The 26709-nt window shown below is 42.6% G+C and overlaps 1 protein-coding gene across 5 annotated transcripts; it reads left to right on the top strand.

Annotated features, from left to right (window-relative positions):
- Nucleotides 1-1925: 1925 nt before the first annotated feature.
- Nucleotides 1926-25418, top strand: lmbrd2b (LMBR1 domain containing 2b). 5 transcript variants are annotated; one of them, XM_088628684.1, is made up of 18 exons: nucleotides 1926-2057; nucleotides 5668-5898; nucleotides 6961-7064; nucleotides 8113-8214; nucleotides 9122-9289; nucleotides 9869-10079; nucleotides 10906-10980; nucleotides 11518-11631; nucleotides 12414-12597; nucleotides 13762-13943; nucleotides 14232-14365; nucleotides 15234-15339; nucleotides 17062-17159; nucleotides 18123-18226; nucleotides 18910-18956; nucleotides 19361-19475; nucleotides 20003-20132; nucleotides 21077-25418. In XM_088628684.1, the coding sequence occupies exons 2-18, from the start codon at nucleotides 5725-5727 to the stop codon at nucleotides 21135-21137; spliced, it is 2109 nt and encodes a 702-aa protein (XP_088484810.1). In that variant the 5' UTR covers nucleotides 1926-2057; nucleotides 5668-5724; the 3' UTR covers nucleotides 21138-25418. The 5 variants fall into 5 exon arrangements, with proteins under 5 accessions (XP_088484810.1, XP_088484807.1, XP_088484809.1 ...); XM_088628681.1 differs by having other exon boundaries at nucleotides 21074-25418; XM_088628683.1 differs by lacking the exon at nucleotides 1926-2057 and adding an exon at nucleotides 2375-2567 and having other exon boundaries at nucleotides 21074-25418.
- The last annotated feature ends 1291 nt before the right edge of the window (nucleotides 25419-26709 follow it).

Here is a 26709-nt window from a genome sequence, read left to right as displayed (position 1 = left end):
ATAAACAAATGCACATTTCACTAAGAAACATTTTCTCCGCCGCGTCGGAGAACATGCTTGTTTTTTTTAATCGTGGTTAGTTTTTTTATAAGAATTTTTTATTAAATTTGTAAAGAATTTACAAATACAAATACAATCAGAGGATCAAATTAGGTACAAGAAAATAAACACAAACAGAAAAATAAACAGTTAACCGCCAGAGGTAATAAGTAAGTTATATAATTAACTTGTATTTTTTACATATATCATATGTTTTCCGTGCTTTATTATTTCTCACATTTTTAATAGAAATTAAATAGTGTTTCAGCTCCACCTCAAAAGAACTAAAAAGGGGAGGATTATTAGACCATTTGGATTTATGAATGTGAAATTTACCAAGAATGATTAATAAATTGACTATAAATAAATGCTCTTTTTCCAAATTTTCTACTAAACAGTACAATAAAATGTCAAAATCCTTCAATCTAAAAAACACCTTTAACTGCCTGCAAACAAAACTCTGTAAATCCGTCCAAAACAACTTCACAAACCTACACCTAACAAATGCACCAAAGATTCCTTTTCCGCCCGACAAAAAACACACAGATCATCCTGGTCATGCTTAAATTTAAAAAGTACTAATTTCACTGGATAAAACTTATGAATGATTTTAAACGATATCTCTTTAAACGATATCTCTTTGTAATACAAAATCTATCAGGAATTGTCCAAACTAACTTCCAGTTTATATTTTCAAACATTGCATTCCAAAAAGACAAACAAGAAGGGATAAGATGGGGTTTACAAAGATTTCTAATATGAGTATTGTTACACTTCTTATCCTTTATTTCCACGCCATCCAAAAATAAATCAGTTGTAGGACCCAAAAGGAGGTCAGTCCTATTAACACTTTGATTGGCTTTTAATAAGTACACTACACCTTCCGGAATGGCATCAAAAACTATTGCATATTAATCGTGGTTAGTTTTCGCTGTCCTGGCGGCTCACTCTGACGTCACACGCAGGATCCCCACAGCCGGCTGCGCTGGCTGCTCGCGCGGCTCTAGATGTGCCTGTGCGCTGCCTCTGTCATCTCACGGTTCGTGTCTGTACTGCATCGTCCGTCTACGTTTTGTATTTTGTAAGAACATATAATGTATTGGTATTTTATGTTGTATTATTTTCCTATATGATTTTCTTAGTGTATATTATAACAATCTGTATAAAGCTGCAATTTGTTGTTCATCGCTTTCAGTTGAAATAATAAAGGAAAAAGAACTCATTTAGTTAATAGTCATATTACACAAGTGTGGTCGAATTAGGACCATAATGGTTTAGGCAAGTTGCATTTCAGTACTGGATAAAGTGTTTTTTCCTCCCAAATATACATATGAATGGTGTTTATAAAGGCAATGTATTAATAATTTTAATCTAAAACCATATTAAAACTATTGACAAAGTTTGCGTAACTTTAAAGTACACTGGCATATCATGTACAACGATTATTATGAAGAACGCACAAGAAATTGTCTTTAAAACCGGAGGCACTTCTATACACGAAGGATGGAGAGTGGAACAAGCTACTTAGCCATGTTTTTGAAGCCGATACACATGGCTTCTTTGAAAAAAAAATGTCTAAATAAGAGCCTCGGATCAATTAAGAACAAGCACTCAAATAGGCCAGAGGGGCAGAATAGCACAGGACCTTTGCTATATGCTGTTGTTTTACACTCCTTGAACCGTAACAGGGAAATACGTATGCCGAATTCTCAGACTGGCGCTCGCAACTGTCGCCGATCTATGACGTAAATAGCGAACGTTTTACAATGGATTATAGGAAATGTAGTTTGTCTGCCACTTTGCCTTCGAAATAACACTCAGGGCAGCCTACAATGACTCCATCTCCTATAATGCTCTTTCACGTTTGCACAAGGTAGGAAGCGAACAGGATGTGACGTTGATGCTTTATGGTACACGCATATCTGAGAATTGGTGCAATATAGTAATTCTGTCTTATACAAGGGAGTGTTGGGAGCCGGGTTCCGGGAGATTTTGGTTAAGGATACGAGCCATTGGAGGTAAGGGACTGGTTCTTTTCATTAGCGACAGGGTAAATTACTCTGCGGATCATTTGAAAGTAGGTTACCATTAAAAGGTGAAGAAAAATATAAAAAATACTGTTCTTTCGCTGTAGAAGGTAGGTGCCCAATGAATTGTTTTATAACAATTATAACCGTGCCATCGCTTCGGCAGATTCCCAGTAAAATAAGAAATGAGGCGCTTTGTAATGTGCTAATCCTTGCCAGCATTTGTTATGGTAACGCATAGAAACAAGCAGCCGTGTATAAGGGGAACTGAAGTTTCCAGTGTTCGGCTTTTTCACTGTGCTGTTTCTCGCTTGCCCGTTAGTCTGTGCAGGTGTTTAACTCCACGGAGCACAGCTTGTGAAACCGCACGTCTTCTGGTCTGCTTTCAAAGATCTTACTATGACGATTTGTTTTTGAGAGTTGGAGGTTTGAGAATTTTGGTCACTGAGCCGGCAGCGCCGCTAACGGGAAGAGCAGATGACAGCTGCACGAAAGTAAACGGTAGGGTCGGGGGCATTTAGTCAGAAAGACAGCTCCAGGCCGCTGCTGTGAAAGCCTGTGCTGTCAGGTATGACGTGCGCACACGGAGTTCAGAATGGGTGTGTATACGCTGGCTTTTCCCTTTTCTCTTGTTGCTATGTGCTCGTCCTTTCACATTCTTCATTGTTTTTAAACAGCATATACTTTCTGTTGTGCGAGAGTCACAGGATCAACCGGAATCTGACCTTGCCCCGTCTCATGCTTACTGTGAATGGACTCTTCCATACGGGAAGGAGAGACATGCAAAAATGTTATAATCCTACTTTTTATTCACATTTAGAACACATTGCCTTTCACTAATTGAATTCTATGAAGTATTTCATTTATTCAGATGAGCCATTTCGACGGTAAAGGCAATACTCAACAAACCCAGTTCATTTGCTTTACAGCAGCAAAGGTTGATTGGAAACGCAGATCATGCTTGATATTTATTCATGCTATACAGTGTCATGTGTGGAAATATTTTTAGTTTGTGAACAAACAGGTGAAAAGTGAAGAAGAGAAATGGGAGAATCATTTGAAGGTGAAGGGAGAAGGATCTTGGAAGCTAACATAATCATGTCCCAGAAGAGAGAGAGCTCTTCTCGGTAAAGGAATGTAGCGATATCAATAGACAGATAATAGAAATTGTGCTGTCTTTTTTTTTTTTCTGGGAATGAAGTTTAGAAGCCTGTGGTTGTTTCAGATGACTCCTGTCATGTGGCTCGGGCAGTGTCTGAAGGTCTGGGGCTGTGTGGACAGCTGAAAGATAAAGGAGTCTCCAAGTAGTTCACAGCATGTGTCACATGCTCTAAAGAAGAGGTCCCAGGTGGGCGCTGTGTGGAGTAACCTGGAAGCAATTGAAATCTTCCCTTTGGCCATACTGTATGCGTGCTTTTGTCTTCAAATTTATAAAGTGGAAAGTACCTTAATCTTCTGTTTCGGGGAAAAAGAGAACAGTTAGACTAACAGTCAACGACTGTGCTGGCCTTACAAGCCCATCTGTGTGCTGCTTTTTCACCCGGATTCTCTCGTGTGGCTCATGCTTTACTTTGAAAGTGGGGAAATTGACAATATGTAGTTCAAGGAAGTAGCTGCGTCAGCATGAGTCGGCTGCAAAGGAACACGTGAAGGTTTATAAGGAACAAGTAAAGGTTTATTCCGTGCTGAAAAGAGAAGAAAGGAAACGCAACGTTTTTTTTCGGGTGTCCTGCGTGGAACTGACGATGTGTGCCAGCAGGGGGCGGATTCTTTCACTTGCCATCGGGGAGAACAGCTGGACCTGCAGTGAAAGAAGTGACATGAGCAGAAGGCCAGGCAATGTCCCCCATCAGCTGGGATGAGAGTAGAGATTGAGTGGTGATTGAGTGTGAATTGCCATGGAATGGCAGGGAGTGTGATAGTGTCCTTTGGAGAAGGGCGGGAGTACGGGGTGGATTGTGTCCTGTAGCTGTGCCTTTCTCAGCTTCTCGCAAGGACTGCTTGCTTGTTTTCTGTTGGCATAATTTGGGGGGGGGGGGGAGGGTAAGCAGAATGAAATTGTGCAGGTGCCTCACCCACCCCTGCACCACCCTGCCACTGGGCATCGCCACTGGCAACTTCAGCCCAGGGAGGGGCGGAGAGGGCGCTGATGGGACACAGATGACAGCTGTCATCATTTCAGCATCAAACCAGTCTATTCCCTCGCCAGTCTTCACTTGAGTAGCTCATTAATCATTTAAGTGATATTCAGCTGCAGCTCTCTCCGCAGAGAGCTGTCTCCAATTTAACCGGCACCAAAACATTAATACATAATAAGTAATGTTATTGTTATTCCTTTATATTTCATGCTTATGTATTCTGCATTATATTGATGTGCTTGTTGTTACGGTTGAAATATCTCATTATTTGTAGTGGCTTCTTTAATAAAATGCTCTCTGACTTATTGTGCCATTTTATAAAATGGTTACTTATTTTAAACACTCGCTTAAAAGATTGTTGTCTGTGTGGCCTAATTGGTATCCATAGATATCCAAACTTAGCCAGAAATGTAGATTGGAAATATCTTTTAGAGTGACCATTGTATCCCTTTCTGAGTCTGGGGACACCATGATGTTTGGGTCAACATACTGAGCAATTGGACCTCCTTGTATCTTTGCATGTATGTACACAATGTGAGAAGGAGATACTTGAATGCAGCAAATGGTAGAAAGTCTTCCAGCTGGATGGGAATTTCTTCCTTTTTAATTTGCTGGGCAGTGCATGCTATAAACCCCGAGTGTTTGTAAGTGGAAATCTACTCCAGTTCAGTGAACAGAAGATTCCCTCCTCTGCTGATGGCTATTGTGTGTAGCATTGTGCTGTTGGGAAGCGGCACTCTGCATTATTTATTCGAAACCAGGAAACACTGTTTTCCAGTGAAGGGGTGCTTGAATAGAGGGGAAACAATGACACCCGCTTGGAAAGCAAACATTAATGTTGGTTTCATGTCCCTGTTGCCCAGTCTTATTGACAGCTGTAGAGAGCTGAGTAAGAAGGGCAGGCATATTCTCACTTTGAGAAGGTTAAAAAAAGCCCTTACATGGAAAGAATGACCCTTTTTTGTCGAATTTGTATAAGAATCATCTGTAAAATGAAGGCTTAGCGAAGGCATCGGAGCTGGTTAGGAGAGATTGATAGATTTACAATGTACACAGGTTCTGCTATTTGAAGAACGGGTTATTTAGGGTGACCTGTAAGTCAACATTATGCCATCTTTTATGTCATCTGTTATGTCATTTGCCATGTAAGTAAATACACACAGATAAGCGTTTCATTTAATTTCATTTTCATTTCATCAAAGCGCTTTGAGAAGCCACCTTTAAAGGCGCTATATAAAATAAAGTGTATTATTATTTTGCTACGGCACATATGGCAATTAACTTGAACTTGATCAGTCAGTCAAAAAACGATCAAACTTGATAAAAAAAAAACGTGCTTTTATTAATGAACTCATTTGGGATGAATGCGATTTGCATTGTGAATGGCATAAAACAGCATTGCAGGGCGGAATTGGCCCTGAACCCTCACAGAGCGGCAGTTTAATCAGGATCTTTCCCTCCAGGCACGTTATGAGCTGCTGGCCGTGACTCGGGAACTCGTGGACTGGCCGTGAGCAACCATGAGCGGGGCTGCCCTGGGGATTGAGATCGTCGTGGTGTTCTTCCTGGCGCTCTTCCTGCTCCACCGGTATGGCGACTTCAAGAAGCAGCAGAAGATGGTGCTGTTTGGCACGCTGCTGGCCTGGTACCTCTGCTTCCTCATCGTCTTCATCCTGCCGCTAGACGTCAGCACGGTGAGAACATTTCCGCTTCTCCTCTTCCGCCCGCTCTGCTGGCTCTAGAGCTCTCACGCCAGCGCACACGTGTCCCCATGTGTCTCCTTGGCGCCAGGTGTGTTGTCCTTTGCATTTTGTGGGCGCCGTCATCTGTCATTTTCACGAGATAGGCGGAAAATGGCTGCCTTTCAAAAGTAAAAGATCAGGTGGAACTAAAAACATAAGGTATTCTTGAAAGCCACAGTTGTCCTCGTGTCATACTAGTGCAGCATTTACCAAGTTCCTTTTGCACTGTTTATAAAAGCAGTAACCATACACAGTAATAAGAAAGTGTAGAAATTCGGCCAATTGAGTCAGAGGATATTTTAATAATAATAATTGCTTACACTTACATAGCGCTTTTCTGGACACTCCACTCAAAGCGCTTTACAGGTAATGGGGACTCCCCTCCACCACCACCAATGTGCAGCCCCACCTGGATGATGCGACGGCAGCCACAGTGCGCCAGAACGCTCACCACACACCAGCTATCAGTGGGGAGGAGAGCAGAGTAATGAAGCCAATTCATAGATGGGGATTATTATTAGGCCAAGATTGGTAAGGGCCAACGGCCAATTTGGCAAGGACGCCGGGGTTACACCCCTACTCTTTTCTAGAAACGCCCTGCGATTTTTAATGACCGCAGAAAGTCAGGACCTCGGTTTTATGTCTCATCCGAAGGACGGGGCCTGTTTACAGTATAGTGTCCCCGTCACTATACTGGGGCATTAGGACCCACATAGACTGCAGGGTGAGCGCTCCCTGCTGGCCCCACTAACAGCGCTTCCAGCAGCAACCTTAGTTTTTCCCAGGAGGTCTCCCATCCAGGTACTGACTAGGCTCACACCTGCTGAGCATCAGTGGGCTGTGTTGTGAGTTGCATTTTAGACCGGAGTTGTTGGCATGCACTCACCACCTGGGTAGAAAAGCTGCTGTGGGACTCGGCCCCCTCCAGCTCTGTTGATGGTGATGTGTGCTGCACCAGGTGTATGGCTGAATTTATCTAGACCTTTCCTTTTCTGTTTCTCTTATTGCGTTCAGACCATTTACAAGCAGTGCAAGAACGATACCGAGGCTCACTCTGCTGTGACACTACCGCTGGCCAACAAGACAGCTGGGAACGGCTCCATCTCGCCCACGCCAAGGTCTGCAGCAACTTGTCACACTCCTTGCCTCATCTGTCAGCCAGAGGTGGTATTTACAATGGGAATGAAGGAATGGCTTCTTGAACAATGGAAGCTAGAATGGTATTTCAGCTGCTGGATGGAAGTATTGTATGTGTTACTGGCTCCTTCTTTTTGTGCCAGCAGGTGTTTAGTTGTGCAGCTGGTAAAAGTGATTCCACATAGGAATTTCTCATTTCTCATTTCCACGATTATTCCTTTCCAGTGAAGATGTTTTGTTGGGAGGCACTTAGTTATACAAGGTGTGGTATGAGCACAAGCTACCAAAACCCTGGCTTCTTCCAAGACACAGCTCAGCTGGATGAGATCACACCTGGATGGGATCTTTGGATCAATCAGCTACAAGCAGCTCAACAGGATAAATGGTCCAGATGGCTTCCTTTTGTTGTAACCTTTAAAATGCTCTTATGTACTGTATGAATTATGTATTTTGTTTCCCTGGCCTTGGAAGATGTTTTATTGATTTGTTGATGTTTTTTGTATTCAAAATAAGTCAAATTATATTAGTTTTTAGATTGATGGTCCACAGTGCATAATTCACAGTTAGCTCACCGAGTGCTGCAAATTAGTTCAATCTTTGTTCTTGGAAACGTGGCCAAAGTAAGGAGTCAGTGTCTTTATGTTAGAGGCTGAAAATAGGCATCTTTATAGTCTTTCTTGTCCACATTATTAAAAAGGAAGCTGATTATGTATTACATTTCTCAGGTGGTTTGAATTCATTGCAACAGTGCTCAGGTGGTTTGAGTATGTAATAGATTTAAATGAGAATCCTTGCAAAAAATTAAATCTAAATTAAAGGTTGAGGTTTTTATGGTATGTTATGAGTAATTTTAATCTATATATAAACGTGAAAATTGGCAAATTCATTTTGTCTTCATATCTGTGTATCCTAGGTTTTCTTTTTCACAGTATTTTTCTATACCCTTGTATTTTATATGATGGTTGTTTAAAACAGAAAAATGATGATGATGATGATGATGATGAAAGCATCTGTATTTCCTTTTCAAAGTTTACAAAGGAAGGTGTGCACCAAGCCATGGAGCTACATACCGGATGGCATCATGCCCATTTTTTGGCGCGTTGTCTACTGGACGTCCCAGTGCCTGACCTGGTAAGGCCGGTCTTTAGCCTGTATCTACCGTATATCAGTCTGTGTTTGGGTCTCATTTACCTTGTCGGGCCATGGCAATGAGGGGGGACGTGGGGGAGTTGGTGATCAGTGCCAAGTGCGTTCTGGGACAGCAAGAAGGCTTTCATTACACACATTTTCTGTATTTTCCTACCTTGAGTAGATTTGCGTAAACAGGCGTGGTATTTATAACATTCTTAACGCACTATTAAAATAAGCAATGTTGAATAAGAGCTGGCAGCTGAAAGGATCCGCTTGTTTCTATGCCTGTAGTTTGCCTGCTAGCTGATCATGGTGAGCCAGGTGTGTTGCACCTCAGGACATACTGCCATGGCACACCTACACGAGTGGCAGTGCTGTCTCGGGCACACTGCTTCCCCACTCTGCAGTGTGAGGCTTTTGCAGAAGGCACAGTGATGTTTTTACAGACAGCGTGCATGTAAGCATTTTTATTATTTGTCTGTTTTTCCCCTTTCTGTGACCTTGACCTGCTGTTAAAGCGGTGTCCAGGAGTTACACTGTTTTGTTGCCGTCATGGAAATTACAGGCCTTGTTCAGTGAACCATTCCTTTTTCCAAGAACCTGTTTAGAAAGTTTGAATACGTAATTGTGTTTTTAGTGCAAAAATCATGAAAACGATCATTTTAATGTTCTTAACACACTGATTTCCTTAACTAATGGACTGTTGCAGCAGAGGGATGCTGTCACCAGAGATCTCTGATATCTTTGTCTTGTTAGCCGTATATCTGGACTCCCCTGTGCTGACAGTGTTTTGAGGCACAGATGCCTGTAGCCATTCCAGGCCAGCTTGGGCACCCTCACCGCTCAGCCTCAGCCCTGGCACCGCCTGGGCACCCTCACTGCTCAGCCGCGTGCTCTGTCTTTGCAGGCTCCTGCTGCCCTTCATGCAGTCCTATGCCAGGTCTGGGGGCTTCTCCATCACCGGGAAAATCAAAACCGCCCTGATTGAGAACGCCATCTACTACGGCACCTACCTCCTGATCTTTGGATCTCTCCTGATCTACGTGGCAGTGCACCCGAAGTGGCACCTAGACTGGTGAGGTTTCTGCTTCATTCATCAGCTGCTGCCGTTCTTGCCGTTTGGTCACTTCAAATAACTTAAACTAGGAAGTGGTTCAGTGGGAAAATCGCCAAGGTTTCCTTCTCCACCTGCACATAACTGTTGTTTGATCTGGCCCACTTCAACTAGGAAGTAGCCGGCTTAAAGCAATCTAAGAACTGTTGTTAAGTGAAGTATTAAGTAATATGCCAGTGTCTTATTCATACCATTTCAAGGAACCACCCCCTTCTTTTATTTCAGTTTTTTTTTTTTAATTCCACTTCCCATCATCTCTTAAGTAATTCTGCATCAGAGCTGAATTTCTGCGGCTTCCTGTGCTTTAATATAACTCTGTGTTTCGTCCTCCACTACATAGCCTGATCATTTCTCAGTACGTTAATATTCCTCTGTGTTAGGAAAAAAAACTATTCTGGTGGAACACGGTATGAGAGTACAGTTTGCTGTAGTTTGATGTCTATCCTTGCAGTGTGCCTGCAGAATTGCTGTTTTTTGTAACACGGGCCGAAATGGTTCTGGGAGAGAGGGCTGGAGTGACCCGCTGTAATGTGGTTCCAGGTCTCAGCTGCAGACCATCGGCATCACGGCCGCCAACACCTGGGGGCTGTTTCTACTGGTGCTGCTGCTGGGCTACGGGCTGGTGGAGATCCCTCGCTCCTACTGGAACGCGTCCCGGAAGGGCTTCCTGCTCATGAAGACCTACTTCAAAGCCGCCAAGCTCATGACTGAAAAGGCAGACGCCGAGGAGAACTTGGAAGATGTCATGGAGGTACTGTAGGAGGGCTGGTGTCGGTCCGCGGCCTGCTGGAGTGGGTGTTCCACAAACTAAACAGTTTCCTTTTCTCTCTTCTTTAATTGTTTTTCACCAACGACAAGCAGCTCGCTCTACTATTGTGTCTCCAATTGTAGAATTGTATAAGCACATTGTTTGACAACTAGCAGATTGTATTGCACCTATAATTACATTTCTTTCAGTACGTCTGTGTTGAAAATTGACCTCACCCAAAACCAGAAAGGCAGTTTCTCAATATATGGCCACATGTTAACCCTTTTTCTGAACAAAGCACAATTTTTTGTGGATGTGTGGAACATGCTTTAATCATACTGGCCAGTACTTGTATCAGGCACAGTGGGCTCAATTCTTCAAATCCTGTATTTAAAGCAAAACTTTTTTTTTTAATACTGGATTCTTCAGAAAATTAGACTGGAGCTCAACCCTTCTTGTTCAGTTTCTAGTGCCCTATTTATTCAAGAATGTCATCCAGACTTTTCTTGAAAATTTACTGAAATTGAAGGACACTACTTGAGAACTAACACATCGGTCAACTCCAGTTTGATTCTGCATAGAATCACTGGTCCTTAAGTCCCAGCACCCGAGGAACCTTCTAAAATACAGAAAGGAGCTCTTCAAAGACGATTACATTTAAAATGACAACGGGCGATGTCAGAGAGGTATCAGTTGAAACACCTTGAGAATGTTTTTGCAGGACTGTTGTGTCAGCAAAAGGAAAAATTTACCACAAGCATCTTCTTCACAGGCTATAACCTAATTTAAATCTTTTGATCTATCTTCTTTTGCTGTGCTGTCTTTGTAGGAGGTGCGTAAAGTGAGCGAATCCATTAAGTATAACCATCCCTTGAGAAAGTACATTGACACTATACTAAGAAAGGTAAGAAGGCTGAAACGTGAATTTCAAGGCTTGACCATTTCCGTAAAACTGAACTTAAACTGATGGGATTGAATATTCCTGTCATTGCTTAACAGATACATTCCTCTTTGTCATTGCCTTGGAAATACTGTGCATGTGTGCAAAGATTCAAACTATAGAAAACTTAGTCTCCACATTTTGTATGCAGTGGCCTTATCAAAATCATTGTATATGTATAAATGAGAACAGAAGAGAAATTATGTCATAGTAAAAAGACTGATCAGTTGCTTTTTTAATGTATGCCTGTGTGACAAAGGAGCTTTTATTTCAAGACATCTTTGAAAATCTTGTTTGGTATTTTGAAAAGCCCTGGCTTTTATGGTAGCAATAAACAGCAGGCTGTCCGCTGGCCAGCGCTTTTTGTGGCTAGATTATTTTCCAGAAAAAATGTTTTTATTACCTGTTTTTTTACATGAACACATTTACGTCCAGTTTTGTCCACCTCACTGTCAGTGTGATGACTAGTACAGGGGCTCATTGCCTGGAGTCTTCTTTCAGTGCCCCACGGACTACCAGGAGAAGATGGGCAGGAACATGGACGACTATGAAGATTTTGATGACAAGCAAAACACCTACCCAAGCGAGAAAAGCCTGACTAAGCTGCACAAGCAAGTACGCAATATACAGCTTGCTAATTTACAGAATATTATCTGACAAGAACTGTTTTGTGGTCTTACTGGTGGTTTCTTGTACTTTCATTGTCAGAGATCTTGGGTTTAATGCGTAGCTCTATAATTGAAACCATTGCTGATTGATGTACTTGTTTAAGTACAGCTAATGTATGCAAATATGCAGGAATATGTACCTTCGTGTGCACTGAAGAGATTATGAATCTGTTGTGATAAACATGTAGCAGACTTTAGTGATGAATTCACACAAGCCTGTCTGGTTTTCACCGGCAGTGGAGCTACATCTGGTGGTACAGGTGTACTTTAAGGTGAATGCAAGTTTGCTCAGGCGTTTGCTGAGGCCTTGCTTCAGGTGCAATAAGCTCGTACCACAAAAGAACATCCATCCATTTGCAATGAGCGAATTGCAAAGAGGGTTGTGGTGTGGCAGAGCCTAACTCAGGAGGCAAACCTGGACTTCAGCCTAAAAGAGCAACAGAAAAAAAATGCATTTTAAGACCATAGTAGTCTGCCCAATGCAGGATACGTCAGGTCCATCCTTAGGGGAAGAGTGAAACTGAAGGGGTTGTCTGTATTGCAGTCCTCCAGATTGGATTCCTTTATAAACTAACAAAATCTGATTTTACAAAGCTTTAGAATATTTGTTACATGGGGTTTTGGGAGGGGAGTTTCCTGTAATGACGAGGTTTGATCCCCATCGAGAGCCGCTGTCCCAGTAAAAGCTGTGGAACATCGGCCCATGTTCACCACTGTCTTCCGGGCCAGGTGATCTACGCTGTGCAGAGGCACAACCGCACGCAGGTGCAGTGGCAGATCCTCCTGGAGCAGGCCTTCCACCTGGAGGATGTGGCCAAGAACGAGGCCAGCGCCACGCACCAGTTTGTCAGGAGCTTCGCGCCCCAGGAGCCCGAGGGCTGGGTCTCCCGCTATCTCTACACGCCAACTGTAGGTGAGCAGCATACGACCTGATGTACCAAATGTGGCCACTGTGCCCCTTGACTGTGATGGTGACTGCAGTTTGTTCAGCTGGTTGAAGCTGCTGGGCACAGCTCATCACCTGGTCCCCAAGCACGAAGTCCCAGTCTGGCAAGTGAGCCAAAAATCATCCGAACTCAGCCGGCGACGCGGGTGTGTGCGACCTTGATGAAGGCTGATGAAGAACATTTGATCGGATGCGAATGGCCGAACGAGCTACTTGACAATTAACAGAGGCCAAGGCCTGCATCTCTGTACAGCACCTCTGCTTCAGACAGTGGTAAAGAGCTCTGCTTGCTTATGTGTCTGTGTACTGACTTTGCATGGAAGTTCTGGCACGGAAAATCCCTTAAACATAAAGGGACCTTTGAGTTCAGTATACAATTAGGGAAAATCCTATACCTGGACAGAATTCCCCTATAATGCGTGGTTTGCTTTCATATTCAGCTGTTGTCATATTTACAGAACTGAAAGTAATTAGAAATTAATCAAAACATAATAAAACCATATTTTGTCAAGTAAATGGAAGACATGGTAATATTTTTTTACCTTAAATATTGCACTTTTCATATCAAGGCCTTAACACTGTCTGAGAGAAGACTTGCAGTAATAAGACTGACATAAACCCTTGATCTCATTCAGTTTCTCGTTAGAACTTTCACATCAGGCATGTCAGCTGCCCGTGTCCCTGAACAGGATATGATGCTTTGAAAGAAAAATGAAATATATTTTTGAAAACTGGTTTATCCTTTTTGGATTTGGACTTTCTGGATCGTACTGTTTGTCCCAAGTTAATTTTTGTGCTGTGTTTTTTGAAGAGAATTGCGAACTGTTACAAGCAACCTTGTGGCAGTTTTACATCTTAATATAAGTAGAAGCTTATCCATTCAGCACATTCTCACTCTGGAGGTATTTTGAAGAAATTGGGTGCAGTCTTTTCTCTGTATCATGGTTGACGATGGGCAATAGCAGGCTGCCCTTTATGCAGAAATGGAATAAGTGACCCAGAAGTGTTGAGTAGACTGATACTTGCGATACCCAGCCCAGGTGGACTCTAGAGTCGGTAGCCTAGTGACCGCTGGACACCACAGCCCAGGGCCCCTCTGGTTCATCTGGTGCCTGTGTGTCTCTTGTGCAGAGTGGTACTGGGAGTGCCAGCTGAAACAGTGGTTTTACCGGGCTCTGGCCATCTTGCTCTCGGCGTTCTCTGTGGCGGTGGTGTGGTCCGAGTGCACCTTCTTCAGTACGCGCCCAGTCCTCTCTCTCTTCGCCGTCTTCATCCAGCTGGCCGAGAGAACCTACAACTACCTGTACATCGAGGTGAGAGATGTACCTGTACATCTGCAGCTGCCTGGGAGAAACCTCGCTGTTACTTCATGTGGGCTCTGCGTTTAGCATACTGTAGCATGCTATACTTTTAGCAAAGGAAAAACCATGTACCTGAGTATTGGAAGCAGTAACACTCGTTGGGTTTTAAATATCTCTTAGCATAGTCATGTCCTTGTTTAATCTAATGTTGGTCTACCTTAGGTTCATGTGTGAGCGTGTCTGCAGTAATTAAACTGTTTGATTAGTTTCCCCTTGTGTTTCTTCCAAATTCCATCCCAGATGGCTTGTTTTATCACCATCTTCTTCCTGTGCACCTGTGTGTATTCCACCGTGTTTCGGATCCGAGTCTTCAACTACTACTATCTGGCTTCTCACCACCAGACGGACGCCTACAGCCTGCAGTTCAGCGGAATGTATGTAGACGCAGACACAACTGGTTGCCTGTTCTTTTGTTAGACCTTTATTTAACCGGGTAAGCCGGATGAGAACAAATTCCATCTACAATGATACGGGGCCTCATTCGTAGAGTGTGAAGTAGGGTCAACCCTCTCCGTTTAATCCTGTGTGGAGAGCAACACATAACAGCTGCTCTTCTGTCAAGCCTGGGGTTTGAGGTAACGTTCCTCTGGTTAGAAACCAAGCGCCCTGACTGCCGCAAAATCACTCAGCTGTTGTTTGAACCTGTTGTTTGACTGTTGAAATCAGCTGATTCATACCTGCATCAAATGGGTCACGGGGAACGAGCACAAGAGCACAAGAGAACGAGCACCTTTCTTTTGTAAGGAGCACAAGAGAAAGCTGTAAAGAGGAAAGTAGAGGACTCCATCTCTCAACAGCCCCTTGCTGGCTATTTCCACAAAATGCCCTGTGGCGCACACCGTTTCTGTTCTGCTGATCATTTAACAAAACAAGAAAAGGCGGATGTGTACTGTGGGAATATACTTATACAGTTATTCTAGACGTTCGATGTTTGAGCGGTTTGCTGTATCACCCACAGCCCCAGAAGATAAAACACAGGCACAGAACTGACATTCTGAAACAGACACTCGGGCTAGAAAGCTTGACCAGCTCGGGCCTTTTCCTTATTCTGGGTCACAGAGCACTGACATGTTGAATAGATATCCCTGCCTGGAGCTTGCTTCAGCAGCCCTGGCAGAAACTTTTGCTTCACCATCTACATTGCCAAAAGCCCTGAGGTTAGAACCATAGGAATGGTTATACTCATGTCTGTGAAGGATGTGTATTTTAAAGGGCTGTTTCTCTCCTTGTCTTGGACACCAGGCTGTTCTGTCGCTTGACACCTCCCCTGTGCCTGAACTTCCTGGGATTGATCCACTTAGACTCGACCATTTCCCATCAGAAGAAGGAACAGACCGCCTACACCTCTGTGAGTGGAGTACAATTACAAAGGGCCTGCCTTCCATGCATGTAGCTGTATTTAGTCTCTACTGGAAAAAAACATCTTTATTTCTGTTAATTAACCTGCCCTTTGGAGAGACAAGGGTTATCAGCCTTTCTGCCAGCATGAGCCATTGTTAGATTGGTGTGCCAGGTAATGAAGGTAAACTTCATTAGACAAAAGCCAGACGAGCCATATGATCAGCAGGAAATGAAGACAGAGCAGTGTTGACTCAAGCTGTTTGCTGTAGGAGGCGGTTGGTCACATGCTTCTCCTGAAGGTCACATTCACAGCTGTTCACACTGCAGGCGGATGCAGTTGTAAATAAGGAACACCATTCAGGAGGTCTTTGGGAGATGTCTCTGCCCTGTGTGAGCCATGGGTGCAGAAGAGGTAGTGTGTGCATGATCGGTCGAAACATGGCCGGGAACACCCCACACATTGCAGCTCAGTGCGTGAGCCAGGGGTGGCAGTGCTGGTGGTGTTTGGGGTTGATCACACTCTCTTCACTTTGATACGAGACCTCAGGTCTGACAGCTTTCTTGCTGTGTCTTTGGCTGAGGGTGACAAAGATGGCACATGGCTTATCTTCACTTCCCATACGTAGCTCTGTTGCACTACAGCAGCAGCTTGGTTTGAGAGTCCCGTTGTGTGGTGGTAAAAAGCCACAATGTGTTGTTAACCGTACTGTGGCTTAAAGACGCATGGAAGGGCTGTTCTCAGCTCAGCCGAGCTCTAGGTAAATAGTCTTCAGGGAATGCAAGGTTTTCACATTTGCCCCATCCTGCTTTGTTCTCAAAGGCTGCAAAACGATGGCCTCTCCTACTGTGCCTTAATTAAATAAGAAGTAGGTTTTGTTTTATAGTTTATTTTACTCACAAAAGAAACCTAATTAAGTGCATGTTGTCACTTATCATGGAGAAATTCTGTCAGACATGAAAGAAGGCAATTATCAGGGGTCAAAGTCAGTTTAAACAAAGCCTTAAGAGGCCAGTGCTGTATTATGGCACTGTTTGCTCACTGCCAGTGTTGAAAAGCATGCTGATACTGAGTGGGCTGCAGTTGTAACCTGCTCTGAGTATGACCAGCAGATGTCTCTCTCTGTCTACCAGTCATGTGATTCTGTACAAGGGAAGAATTTCTTTAAAAAAATTTATCAAGATCAGACGGCACTTTTCTCATTGGGGTGGTCAGATGTCGACGTTTGAAAGCACAAAAGTTATACTTTCACATACATTGTTTGCGGCTTACATTTATCTCTTATTTCAGAGATCAGATGATTTTCTACCTCTTTGTATAGGTTATTCTTTGGAAATAATAACATTTCATAACATTGTAACATAACATGACAAGCTGTGATTACATTAGATAATGAAGTCAAGATACTATCAAAGTTCTGTTTCTCTTTCGCTTTTCATTGGTCTTTCTTTTTGTACCGTCAACAGTTTCTCTAGAGCATGTCTGCTCTCTCCTGTTGGTTTGTTTCTCCAATGTAAGAATCCTGCACTTAGAGTTCAGCAGCAAAAACGTCAAACTGAGATTATAGCTTATTAAGGTATACAGTGAATCCATGCTCTTTAAGAGTTAATATGTGATAATTTAACCTTATTGTCTTAAGCTGCTTGATAGTGGTTATGTGAAAAGTGATTTGAATTGAGGTGATAGTATTGATGTTTCAGTGGACTGAAGCCAAACTGTGCTCTGTTGCAGATCATGGGTTCAATGCGGGTGCTGTCCTTCATTGCAGATGGCTTCTACATCTACTACCCTATGCTGATAGTCATCCTCTGCATCGCGACCTACTTCAGGTGAGGCCTTCTTCTTGTTTGTGTCGCTGCCTTGGTGTGAGGAAGGCTGAGCCAAAAACGTTTGTCCCAGCAGAAATAAACCATCCTCAAGAAGAAGTGACCCCGAACTTGTTCTTTTCTCCTTCCCAGCAAAGCTGCCATCAGTGTTGTACAGCTAGCGTTAGTGTTTTCGGAACAAATTAGTAAGTCCTCACGACGGGTCCTGAGTGTATTAACTGTTTTCTGCTGTTTTCCTTTTTTATTGATTTCTTGTATTTCTATTGCTATTCCATTAAAGAAAAAAGTGTGCCTTCCTTATCTGAGAAGGGGCCATCTTCTTTACCACACAGTTTATAATCCAGGAAGTCTGGGACAGTGCAGTTTGTCCTTTGTACTGCCATCTCAGTGCCAAGGAGCAGGAGAGCAAAAGACTCTCTTTATGATCAAATCTGGAAGCCTTCTTGTCTGAGGTTTTTTTTTATTTCCATGTTACATAATAAAAGAACTCTATGATAAAGAAGTAGTTTCTGTAGATTTTGGTTGTTGTTTTTAATACAGTTTGTGTCGAAATGGATATTATTACACTTATATTATTTGCTGTTGCCAAGAGACTATTCAGTACACTTAAATGCAGCTAGGTTTTCTTTACATCGAAAGAATAAAAGAGCCCACAGAAATCCGTAAATATGCCTATCGCTCAATATACAAATGCACGGATTACAAACTTCCACAATAAGGAGATGTGCATTTTCAAACCTGTTTTTCTCAGTTACATTCTTAGATTGTTAGTGCTGCGAAGGCGCATCCTTCAGAACTGAATGGAAGACACCGTGCTCATAGTGTGACCTGCCTCTGCACAGTTTCTCAGTGCATCTGCATCTTTGAAATTATACACTCTAATTACTTTATTTTATTCATTTTATTACCCGTTTCTGTAACAGAGAGTGTGATTTACTTTCAAAAAAATTTTTTTTTTGCCCTCAGCCTTGGGACCCGCTGTTTGAACTTACTGGGGTTCCAGCAATTCATGGGAGACAATGACATGACCTCTGACCTCATAGATGAAGGAAAAGAGCTCATCAGGAGAGGTAATGAAAGAAAGTTTCAATTGATCCAATGGTGGTGCCCAAATATAGACTGCGAAAATAACGAAGTGTATAATGTGAATATTATTAAAGTGAATAATCAAGCTTTGATAATGACAGAAAAACTACAAAATTACAGCGGAAGATCTCAAGGGCTTCCGCTCTGTTCTGAAGACACATGTTGATCGATTCTTATTAACATTGATTGAACAGCTTGTTACCTGGAAACATTAATCTTTTGTTCTCGATTGAATAAAAGTTACTGAATGGCTGCCTCCTGAAATGGAATGATTGTGCAGTTACTAAATGCCCCATATGTTTGTGGCCCTGGAAATCCAGATGTTATACCAGCTACTTGGTTCTTCCAAGAGCTCTTTCAGATAAGGCTTAACAAACAACACCCCCGCCACACACGTTTCCTCTCTATGCGTGAATCCTGAGCTGAATAGCAGCATGGACTCCTGTCAATTTGTGTAGTATTATAAACTTTTATATATGGTATATAAATTTGTATACATTTATGTGCTACATATAATGGAAATTAAAAAAATATCTTATAGGTTGTGTCCTTCCCAGGGATTAAAGAAGAAAATTCGTTTTTTAGCATACTATGGTGAACCCAAAGAGCCGTGCGCTTCCTCAGTTCAATAAACTAAACTCAATAAATCCTACTTCTCTCAATGCAGAGAAGAGAAAGCGCCAAAGAATTGAAGATGGGGAGAACAGAAGAAGGGTGAGTGATGGTTTTTGCCAGCTGCAATTTGTAAATGTCTTTTGCCTTTGTTTTTGATTGTTTAACTCCGGGTCACCCTGGAGACTTAAGATTTAAAAAGATAAATACCTCAAGGGGACTATAAGCAACTATTAAAGGTCTATGTTTCCAACTAGTAATAAGCGGAAATTCTTTGCGTGGTAACTTAATATACCAGTTCCCTCTTTTCTTAATTATTCTATCGTGTTGTACTGTATATTAGTTCTAATTTTACATTTACCCAGCTATTACCACATATTCACATTTGCTTTTTGTTTGTTCACTCAAGGTTAAATCGCTTATTGTGGGTTTTTAAACGTGTTTTGGAAATTGTTCTGTTTGGCTTCCCTGGGTTTTTCTTGTTTTAACAGATCTGTCTGTTGCAGGAATTGAAGGATCGCTATGGAAACCCGAGAGAGGACTATACCCGCAACAGGAATGTTAATTCAGAGCTGAAAGAGACGAATTTCTCGGACTCGACCAACATCAGTTCAAGCAGACGTGAGTGACTGACCTGTCTGCAGTTTTGCATAAGGGCCAGGCCTGTGTCGTGCTGAGAGGCAGTGATTCGCCTCTGAACATTTTGACACTATGAAATGCATCACTGAGGGCAAAGCCTTAAGCTTAAAGTTTAAAAACAGAGTTTATGGTATAAGATGACATCAAGCTCCAGTGAAGTGAGTATGCGTTGTTCAGACAAGCCCTTTTGGTAGGAAGAGTTGATGAACTGCTGTCATGTTAGTAACTGAGCTGAGGAGCTGCATTATTCAGTTAAGTCACATTATACTTTAAGAGCATGTGGCTCGGCTCCCTTGTCCATGAACACTGTACTTCTCCTTTCTCTTACGCTAGAGGACTCACACCTCACACCAGTGCCGATTTGCCTCCTCTGTTTTGGGTGCTCTTTTATTTTTGTACAAGGATGGCAGAAGACGTACAGTAAAGGCACGTTATGAAGGGAGCTTTGGCAGAGGTGACGGCGGGCAGGCCTGCCCTCATGTGCCTAGGTGCGTGTCCCTCTGTTTCAGAAGCCATGAAGTACACCAGGTCCAGCGGCCGGCCTGACAGGGACCGCGTGGAGCTGCTGCAGGACGCAGAGCCCCTGGACTTCAACGCGGAGACCTTCTCCGATGACCCGCTGGAGGCCGAGCCCGGGAGGTAGGACGAGCCCGGAGAGGCTCTTCCCATGTTCCCCTTTAAAACTGGGAAAAAAAAAATCCTGGAAGAGATTGATGCCCAGATTCTGGAGCTGAGCTTCCGTGGGGAAGGGGTGGGTTAGCTCTGCATTTCCTGCTCTTCCGCTGGGTCGTGTACCCCCCCCCCACAGCTGCTCTGTCTCGGGTCCTTGTCTCTCACCGGTCACACGCGTTTTGCAGACAAAGTCTGTACAGTGTGACACGAGTTTGATTAAATAATTAATGCAAAGGAAATGCACAAGATAATAGAATATCATACATCTTGGCATGAAAACAGTAGTTTGGCTGTTCTCCTTGTTTACTTGCATTAAATCACTTTAAAAAGGCATTAATCGCCTTGCCAGTCTGGCCCTCCTTTTAAAAATCAAGAAGGAAACGTAACCTTTTGTGGAGTCAATCCATTTTTCTGTTATTTCTATAGTCTGAGGGAAACATCTAATCCTGAAACAACTAATCCTGTTAACCTTAAATCCCAAGGGATAATGTCTCTGGGTGAATTTCTGTGATCCTTTTACAGCTTTTCTGTTTAGTGGTTTGTTGATATAAAGGGAGAATGGCTATTTCCTTGAAAATAAGATGTAAATAAGGTACAGAAAACAACAAATGGAATTTTAGTACACAAGGACTTAGCACAAAGTTTTCCACTTCACAGCATTGAAGGATTTTTGTGTGATTTGTGTGAATACGTGTCTGAAGAACTGCAGGGCTGCAGGGTGTACAGGCTATGACCTCAAACAGCCTCCTGCCCTGCCTCTTGGTAAAGTATGGCCAGTGGCCTCCTGTCTGCTAAGCTTCTGATGAAATAGCTGGGGCTCAGTCAGTGCTAAACATACAGTATAAGCCTGAAATGTAAAAAGACAGTTCAAGATTAGTGTGACCACCAAAGGTATCTTTCCTTTCCAGCAGGCACCCTCCTGGGGGAAGGTATTTGTCAATGTCCCGAAGTCGGATCTTCGACGACGTGTGAACCAGGCAAGAGGGAGAGGTGCAGTTTGGCCAAGGTCCTCCTGCACAGATCATGTCTCTGATCAAGCTTCCTGGGCCTCTTCACCCAGACACATGCCTGACATTCAACCCAACACCAGGCCTGACAACCAGACAATAAGGTTTGCTTGTCTGTGAATGTAGCACATTACCTCTAGTGATCAACTGGCAGTTCTGTATCATGGCTTCTCATGGCTCAGTGTGGACTGTAGACATTGCATATGCCCATCTGCAAATCCACTTGGAGTGGCTGCAAGCCTGGAGCTTTGTATAACACGAGTCCTTTTTCTTTTGTTTTTTTTTTCCTGTATCAGAATGTGACTTTTTTCAGTAAACCAGAGATCAGGCAGGCACAAGCTGGCCGCTGGCCCCGTCCTCCGAGCCTGTTCTGTCTCTCTGCAAACTGTTCTCACAGCTGGTCTTGCTTCTATATGGATAATGTGCTGCTCCCTCTATGGATCTTCTTTTAAAAACAAAAATGGGCCACAGCATGCATCAGTGTCATTTTCCAAAATTACCAATAGCTTTCGGTTCCCATGTCTTTCTGGCCAGGGCAGGACAGTTATGATAAGGCAGCAAAACACACACCAGGAGGAGTGAAACATGCTCCTGCATTACTGATCGACTGATGACATCATGTGATCCGATGTGTCTCTACCTTTTTTGGATTTGGTGAAAGGAAGACATACTGTACCGTGCTTAACTTTTAAGTAATCAAGTTTTATGTCAGAAAACTCTTGTGTACACCGTTTTAATAAGTATTGTGTACTTGCCTCCGACATACTATGTTACGTGTGTCCAGAATAGAAATACATGCTGGTTTGCCTGCACATGCTGTTGGCGCTCCTCCAGTCCTTCAGTCTGCTGCAGGAACAGTGTGAGGGGCTAAGGGCTGGTGGCACTTGGAGAAAATGGCTTGTTTACTGACCTTTCATTACCTTACAACTGATCACACACTGAAACACGGCCCTCAGTAACAAAGCTCTTTTTACCATTACAAACGAAGCAAGAAAATCTTTCTTGTGTTTATTTCTGAACTGTACATACAAAACCTTGTAGCTGTGTCTGAAGTGTTAACAGGTTATTGCGTAATCACTGTAAGTAAAAAGTACACTGAATTGTACATAGAGGAATTTTTTGTGTACGTGTAAAATCGCATTATTGCCACATTTGGTGTATTTAAAGGTGTTTGTTTATGGCCTTGAAATGTTTTTATTTCAAGAAAGGTTTCTCTTTATTTATGGAAATCACTACAAGCTGAAGTACTGCACTCATGTGAAAAGTTCTTTTTCTGCTTTAAAGGGGTATATGGCTTTGGGCACCGCAGTCAGTGTGATCAGATCCATATTACAAAGGACCTAGTGTTCCCAGATTTGCATCAGGCCACATTGTTTGGAAGTGAAAAACGTGTGTTTTTGTTGTCCTGAAATTTTGGTGCTGGGGCTACCTTTCTGAGGATCATAAGTAATGATATCGTTTGTCATGAAAAAACTGCTTTACTGATTTTTGTCTCTGTTCGTTGTCTGGCATAAATTATGACATGACTGTGCCTGATCCTAACTGTGTGGCGTTTCCTAACAGTGATGAGAGATGCTCAGAGATGGTCATACCCAACCCAACTCAGATACTCTAGATGGGCTGTGCTCACTGAGGACGGAATTCCTCAGGGTACAAGTCACCAATTTTCACTCAACACTGCTCCTCACAGGTACTGAAAGAAACATAGGAACAACTTTTATTACTCTGTTAATGACTTCGTCCTGGTGAAGAGTTTTTTCTGTCTCTGTTTTGAAGAAGTCAGTGAGTGTTAACTGCAGTTTCTTAGATACTGCTGTAGACTGGTATTTAACGTTTTTGAGGGGTTTCAGTTGTGTGAATACTGTCTCTTCATTCCCTTGCTGCCTAATTATTTTTACTTTTTCGCATTATTTTGCCCAGGTTGTGCTTTTAAGTTCAAGCCAGTCATCCAGTTATCTGTAAAGTGTTGGTCCTGAGATGTGAACTAGCTCTCGAATATCCCCCCGCTTCTGCATAAGAAATGAGACTTAAAAAATAGTCTTTGTCTAAATTAGCAATACTTTCTCTCTCATGTGCAGTGTCTTAATCTTAAGTTGTGATAACTCATTCTCTTCAACAGTGTTATGTTACACTGATTCTTGTTCACTGTGTCCTCTATTTAAATTCTCAGTTCTGTCCAGTATAACATTAACCTGCAGAGTGCCAAAGTTTTCGTTTATGTTTTATTCTTACGGTAGCTGAAGAAGTGACCTTTTTAGACATGAGCGCCATCCTGCCATTGAGCAATAAGGTTATAATATCCATCAAGATTTTACATCTTTACAAATCAGTATGATATGATCATGACTGATGTATGTATTTTATAATTATTTTAACAAGAAGTAGCCTCTGTACACTGCAGTTCAGACAGCTTTGTTTTAATTCATTTTACTGTCTGGGTTCCCACCATCATTAAACTGAAAAGATAAAAGTAATCGGTTCTAAATTAATTTGTAGTAGACAATGTGATTGTGCAAAAGTATTGACATGTCTCTCTCTCCTGTAAATGTAGCCAAAATGTGCTTTGGTTATGGACCAGTAGATACTTAAATACATACTGGATATGCATAAAAGCCAAGCTCTTCTCTAAAAACGTCATTCATTAGTTCATGAAAGGTAAAAAAGAAACTGGATTCTGTAGTGAATCAATAATGTGGACATACTGAAAAAAGAAAACTTTCACATTGGGAAACAATTTCTTCAGCTGAAGTGCAATGTTTGTGATGGTGTATATGATTTTACTGTAGTTTTAGCTTTTTACAAGAAGCCCACTACCCAATAAAACCACCCTTTAATGCAAGTTCTTCCTTAAACGTAAAAGTAGATCAGATTTAGGATTAAGGATCTAACTTAATTTAATCTTAATAGGATCTAACTTTTTAGGATTCATTGTGTTGTGTGTTAACTGCAAATATGTTAATGACCCCAGGTGTACGTAAAATAAGCTCTTCAAAAGTGTTTGTAATTTCTGTCTGATTCTGACTCTAAAGAGTGAAGATCTGCTTTTGAAGAAAGAAGGTTACAAACGAGAGGAGGCCTGACTGGCTCATTTGGTTATAGTATGACTGGCACACGTACTAACCCCCCTGTCTTGTATTGAGTACACAGTGCAGTGTAGGTGCTCTGATGTCGTAGAGTCTGGCTATTTTATTTCTCCTGTGCTGTATTTCTTCCCTCGGTTAGCTACTGCTTTGATCATTTCCGCATTCAGGGTTCCAGGAAAGCGATGCTCCTTTAAAGGCTTAAAAAATCAAATAACATAAAATCAAACCAGTCATTTTCCATTTAGCCTCTGGTCCTGTATTTTAAAACTAGCTGGAATTCCCTTCGTGTAAAATATGATAATATCCTCATGTAGTTTGCTTTGTCTTGCACACGTGTGCTGTAGGCTCTTTGCAGCATTGTGTAACCCAGGTGAAAGGTCAAGTGCTGGTCAGATTGCAATCTTGGACTGGTAAGGGGAACAAAGCATAAGGGTTTTTGGAACCCTTTGCATGAGAATTCCCCTGATATCTTCTAAAGAGTGAGCTAAAATGGTTCTCTAAAGAGGCCTGTGAAAAGGAACGTGATTTTCTTTTGGCTAGAGATCCAAATCCCAGTGATCCTCACTCTTGGTTCTGTCGAGCAAAAGGTGTTTTGTTTTTCATTCTACCTGAGCTCTTAATAGCTTAACTGGATCACTTGTTAATTTCACTGGTTTTACTTACAGTACGTCTTTCATCATTACGGAGTTTGTGTTCCCCAGCAAACGTGTAGAGCTCTGTCTCAGGAGTGTGGACCAGTGATAAACTTTAAATTGTTTGGAAGCAAAAATGTTTCCAGCAGCTCAGTGTAAACTGTCAATGTGTAATGATGATACTGACAGGTAAATAATAGGTTCTTGTTCTTGGTGTAAAATGCACTTATTTATTTTCCCGGGGATTTCTTTAAACATTCTCATGCCACAGAAATACTTTCCTTGCACTTAAAATACGCTGAAGTGTCTCTGAACCATATATTTCTGTAAATTGTATGAAGGATGAATTTAGAACAGGAATATATAAAGCAGTTTTTTTTCGCAGTGCACGAATGTACATTTTTCTAATAACCATGTGTTCTGTTCATGGAATCCATAATTTATTATTACCATCTTGTTTTGATTCTCTGTATATCTGAACTATGACGAAATGTAGTGACGTGTACAAATTAAATTGGCATCTATTTGAAAGACCTGTCCTTGTCTTTTATGGTCACATTTGCACATTTATTCCTGAGTAGACCAGCTGCATCTGGCTCCCTTTCAAGAGAATCAATCCGTGCATCCGTGTTCTGCGCTTATTCTCGTTCAGGGTTTACAGGTGACGAACTCAGGATTTCAAAGGAGGAGGAAAAAGTGTGCTTCTGTGGGACACACAAGGCTTGCGCCTTCTTTCTGACTTCGTCTCTCCATAGAGTCGCTCTCGTACGTTTGAGGGCAGCCAGACGTGCTCGGCCTTGGTAATGCCCTTTAAAAAAATCATACCCTTGGAGGCTGGGGGCAAGGAATGTGCCCACTTATTCATAAGAGTGGTTATACTCATGAGACCACACCATCTAGCCCATGTGGTCATTAGTGTAGTTAAGCAACTTTTCCCTTTGTACCTATTTCCACAGCTGGGTATCTCACTGGACCAATGTGAGTGAAGTACCTTGCTCAAGGGTACAAGAGCGCTGTGCCACCTGGGATTTGAACCCAACCCAACCTACACATCCAGAATCCAATCCAGCGCTCCTGCGGGGGCAGATTTTACGGCTGTTCTGCTCCATACAGCGTACTGAAATGCATTACGCCTTTAAAAGTTTGTAAAAAAAACAACTAAGACATGGAGAAATACCACAGGCGTGCCGCTACTCCTGTGTCTGACCCAGCCCGCCTAATTGGCTCCAGCGTTGCGTGACGGGGACGCCTGACCTTTGTGTGCGTGTGTGCTGGTGGCTGCACAAGAACACTGGGCATGAAAGGAGACGTAGGCGCCAGCCACCTGGGTCCCAATAAAACCCCCCTCTATTGCTCCCGTGTCCGGCTGGCTCATTAATAATAATAATACACATGGGCGGTGAGGGGCAATCTGCAATCAGCCTGGCCCATGTGAAAGATGGCGTTACTGAGGCATGACGGGGGCCTCACACATCGGCTGCGTGGCCTTCCCCTCCTGCTTGCGTTCCCCTTCACAATGCAGAGCTGTGAGAAGCCCTGCGACCAGCTCTCGGTGCAGAGATTGAAGTGCCATAACCAATCAGGGTGTCCACTCGGAGAGGAGATGTCAAGGGCTTAGGGCAAGGCTGCCTTCTGTTTTACCCAAAAGCAACAAATGTGGGACTGCCATGACATAACGTTTGGAGTTGGCAGTTATACACAAGCGTGTGGTAGGTATAGACCTGACAAGACTCCCAAATGCTATGTGAAGAGAATAGTGTCTTCGGACCTTTGTTACTGTACCCAAATAAGACCTTTTCTTACTACAAAACCAATTATATGA

The sequence above is a fragment of the Lepisosteus platostomus genome, chromosome 4, assembly GCF_059453375.1.
Source record: "Lepisosteus platostomus isolate fLepPlt1 chromosome 4, fLepPlt1.hap1, whole genome shotgun sequence".
Lineage (NCBI taxonomy): Eukaryota > Metazoa > Chordata > Actinopteri > Semionotiformes > Lepisosteidae > Lepisosteus > Lepisosteus platostomus.
The sequence above is the reverse complement of the archived record's forward strand: the minus strand, read 5'-3'. Positions and strand labels throughout refer to the sequence as shown.

What these genes read in the sequence shown, in the direction of transcription:
- lmbrd2b (XM_088628681.1), top strand. Translation starts at nt 5,725, where the DNA reads ATGAGCGGGGCTGCCCTGGGGATTGAGATCGTCGTGGTGTTCTTCCTG. An exon ending in ACAACTACCTGTACATCGAG is followed by an intron (nt 13,944 to 14,231) that starts GTGAGAGATGTA and finishes ATTCCATCCCAG; the next exon opens with ATGGCTTGTTTTATCACCAT. An exon ending in TGCATCGCGACCTACTTCAG is followed by an intron (nt 17,160 to 18,122) that starts GTGAGGCCTTCT and finishes TTTTGCCCTCAG; the next exon opens with CCTTGGGACCCGCTGTTTGA.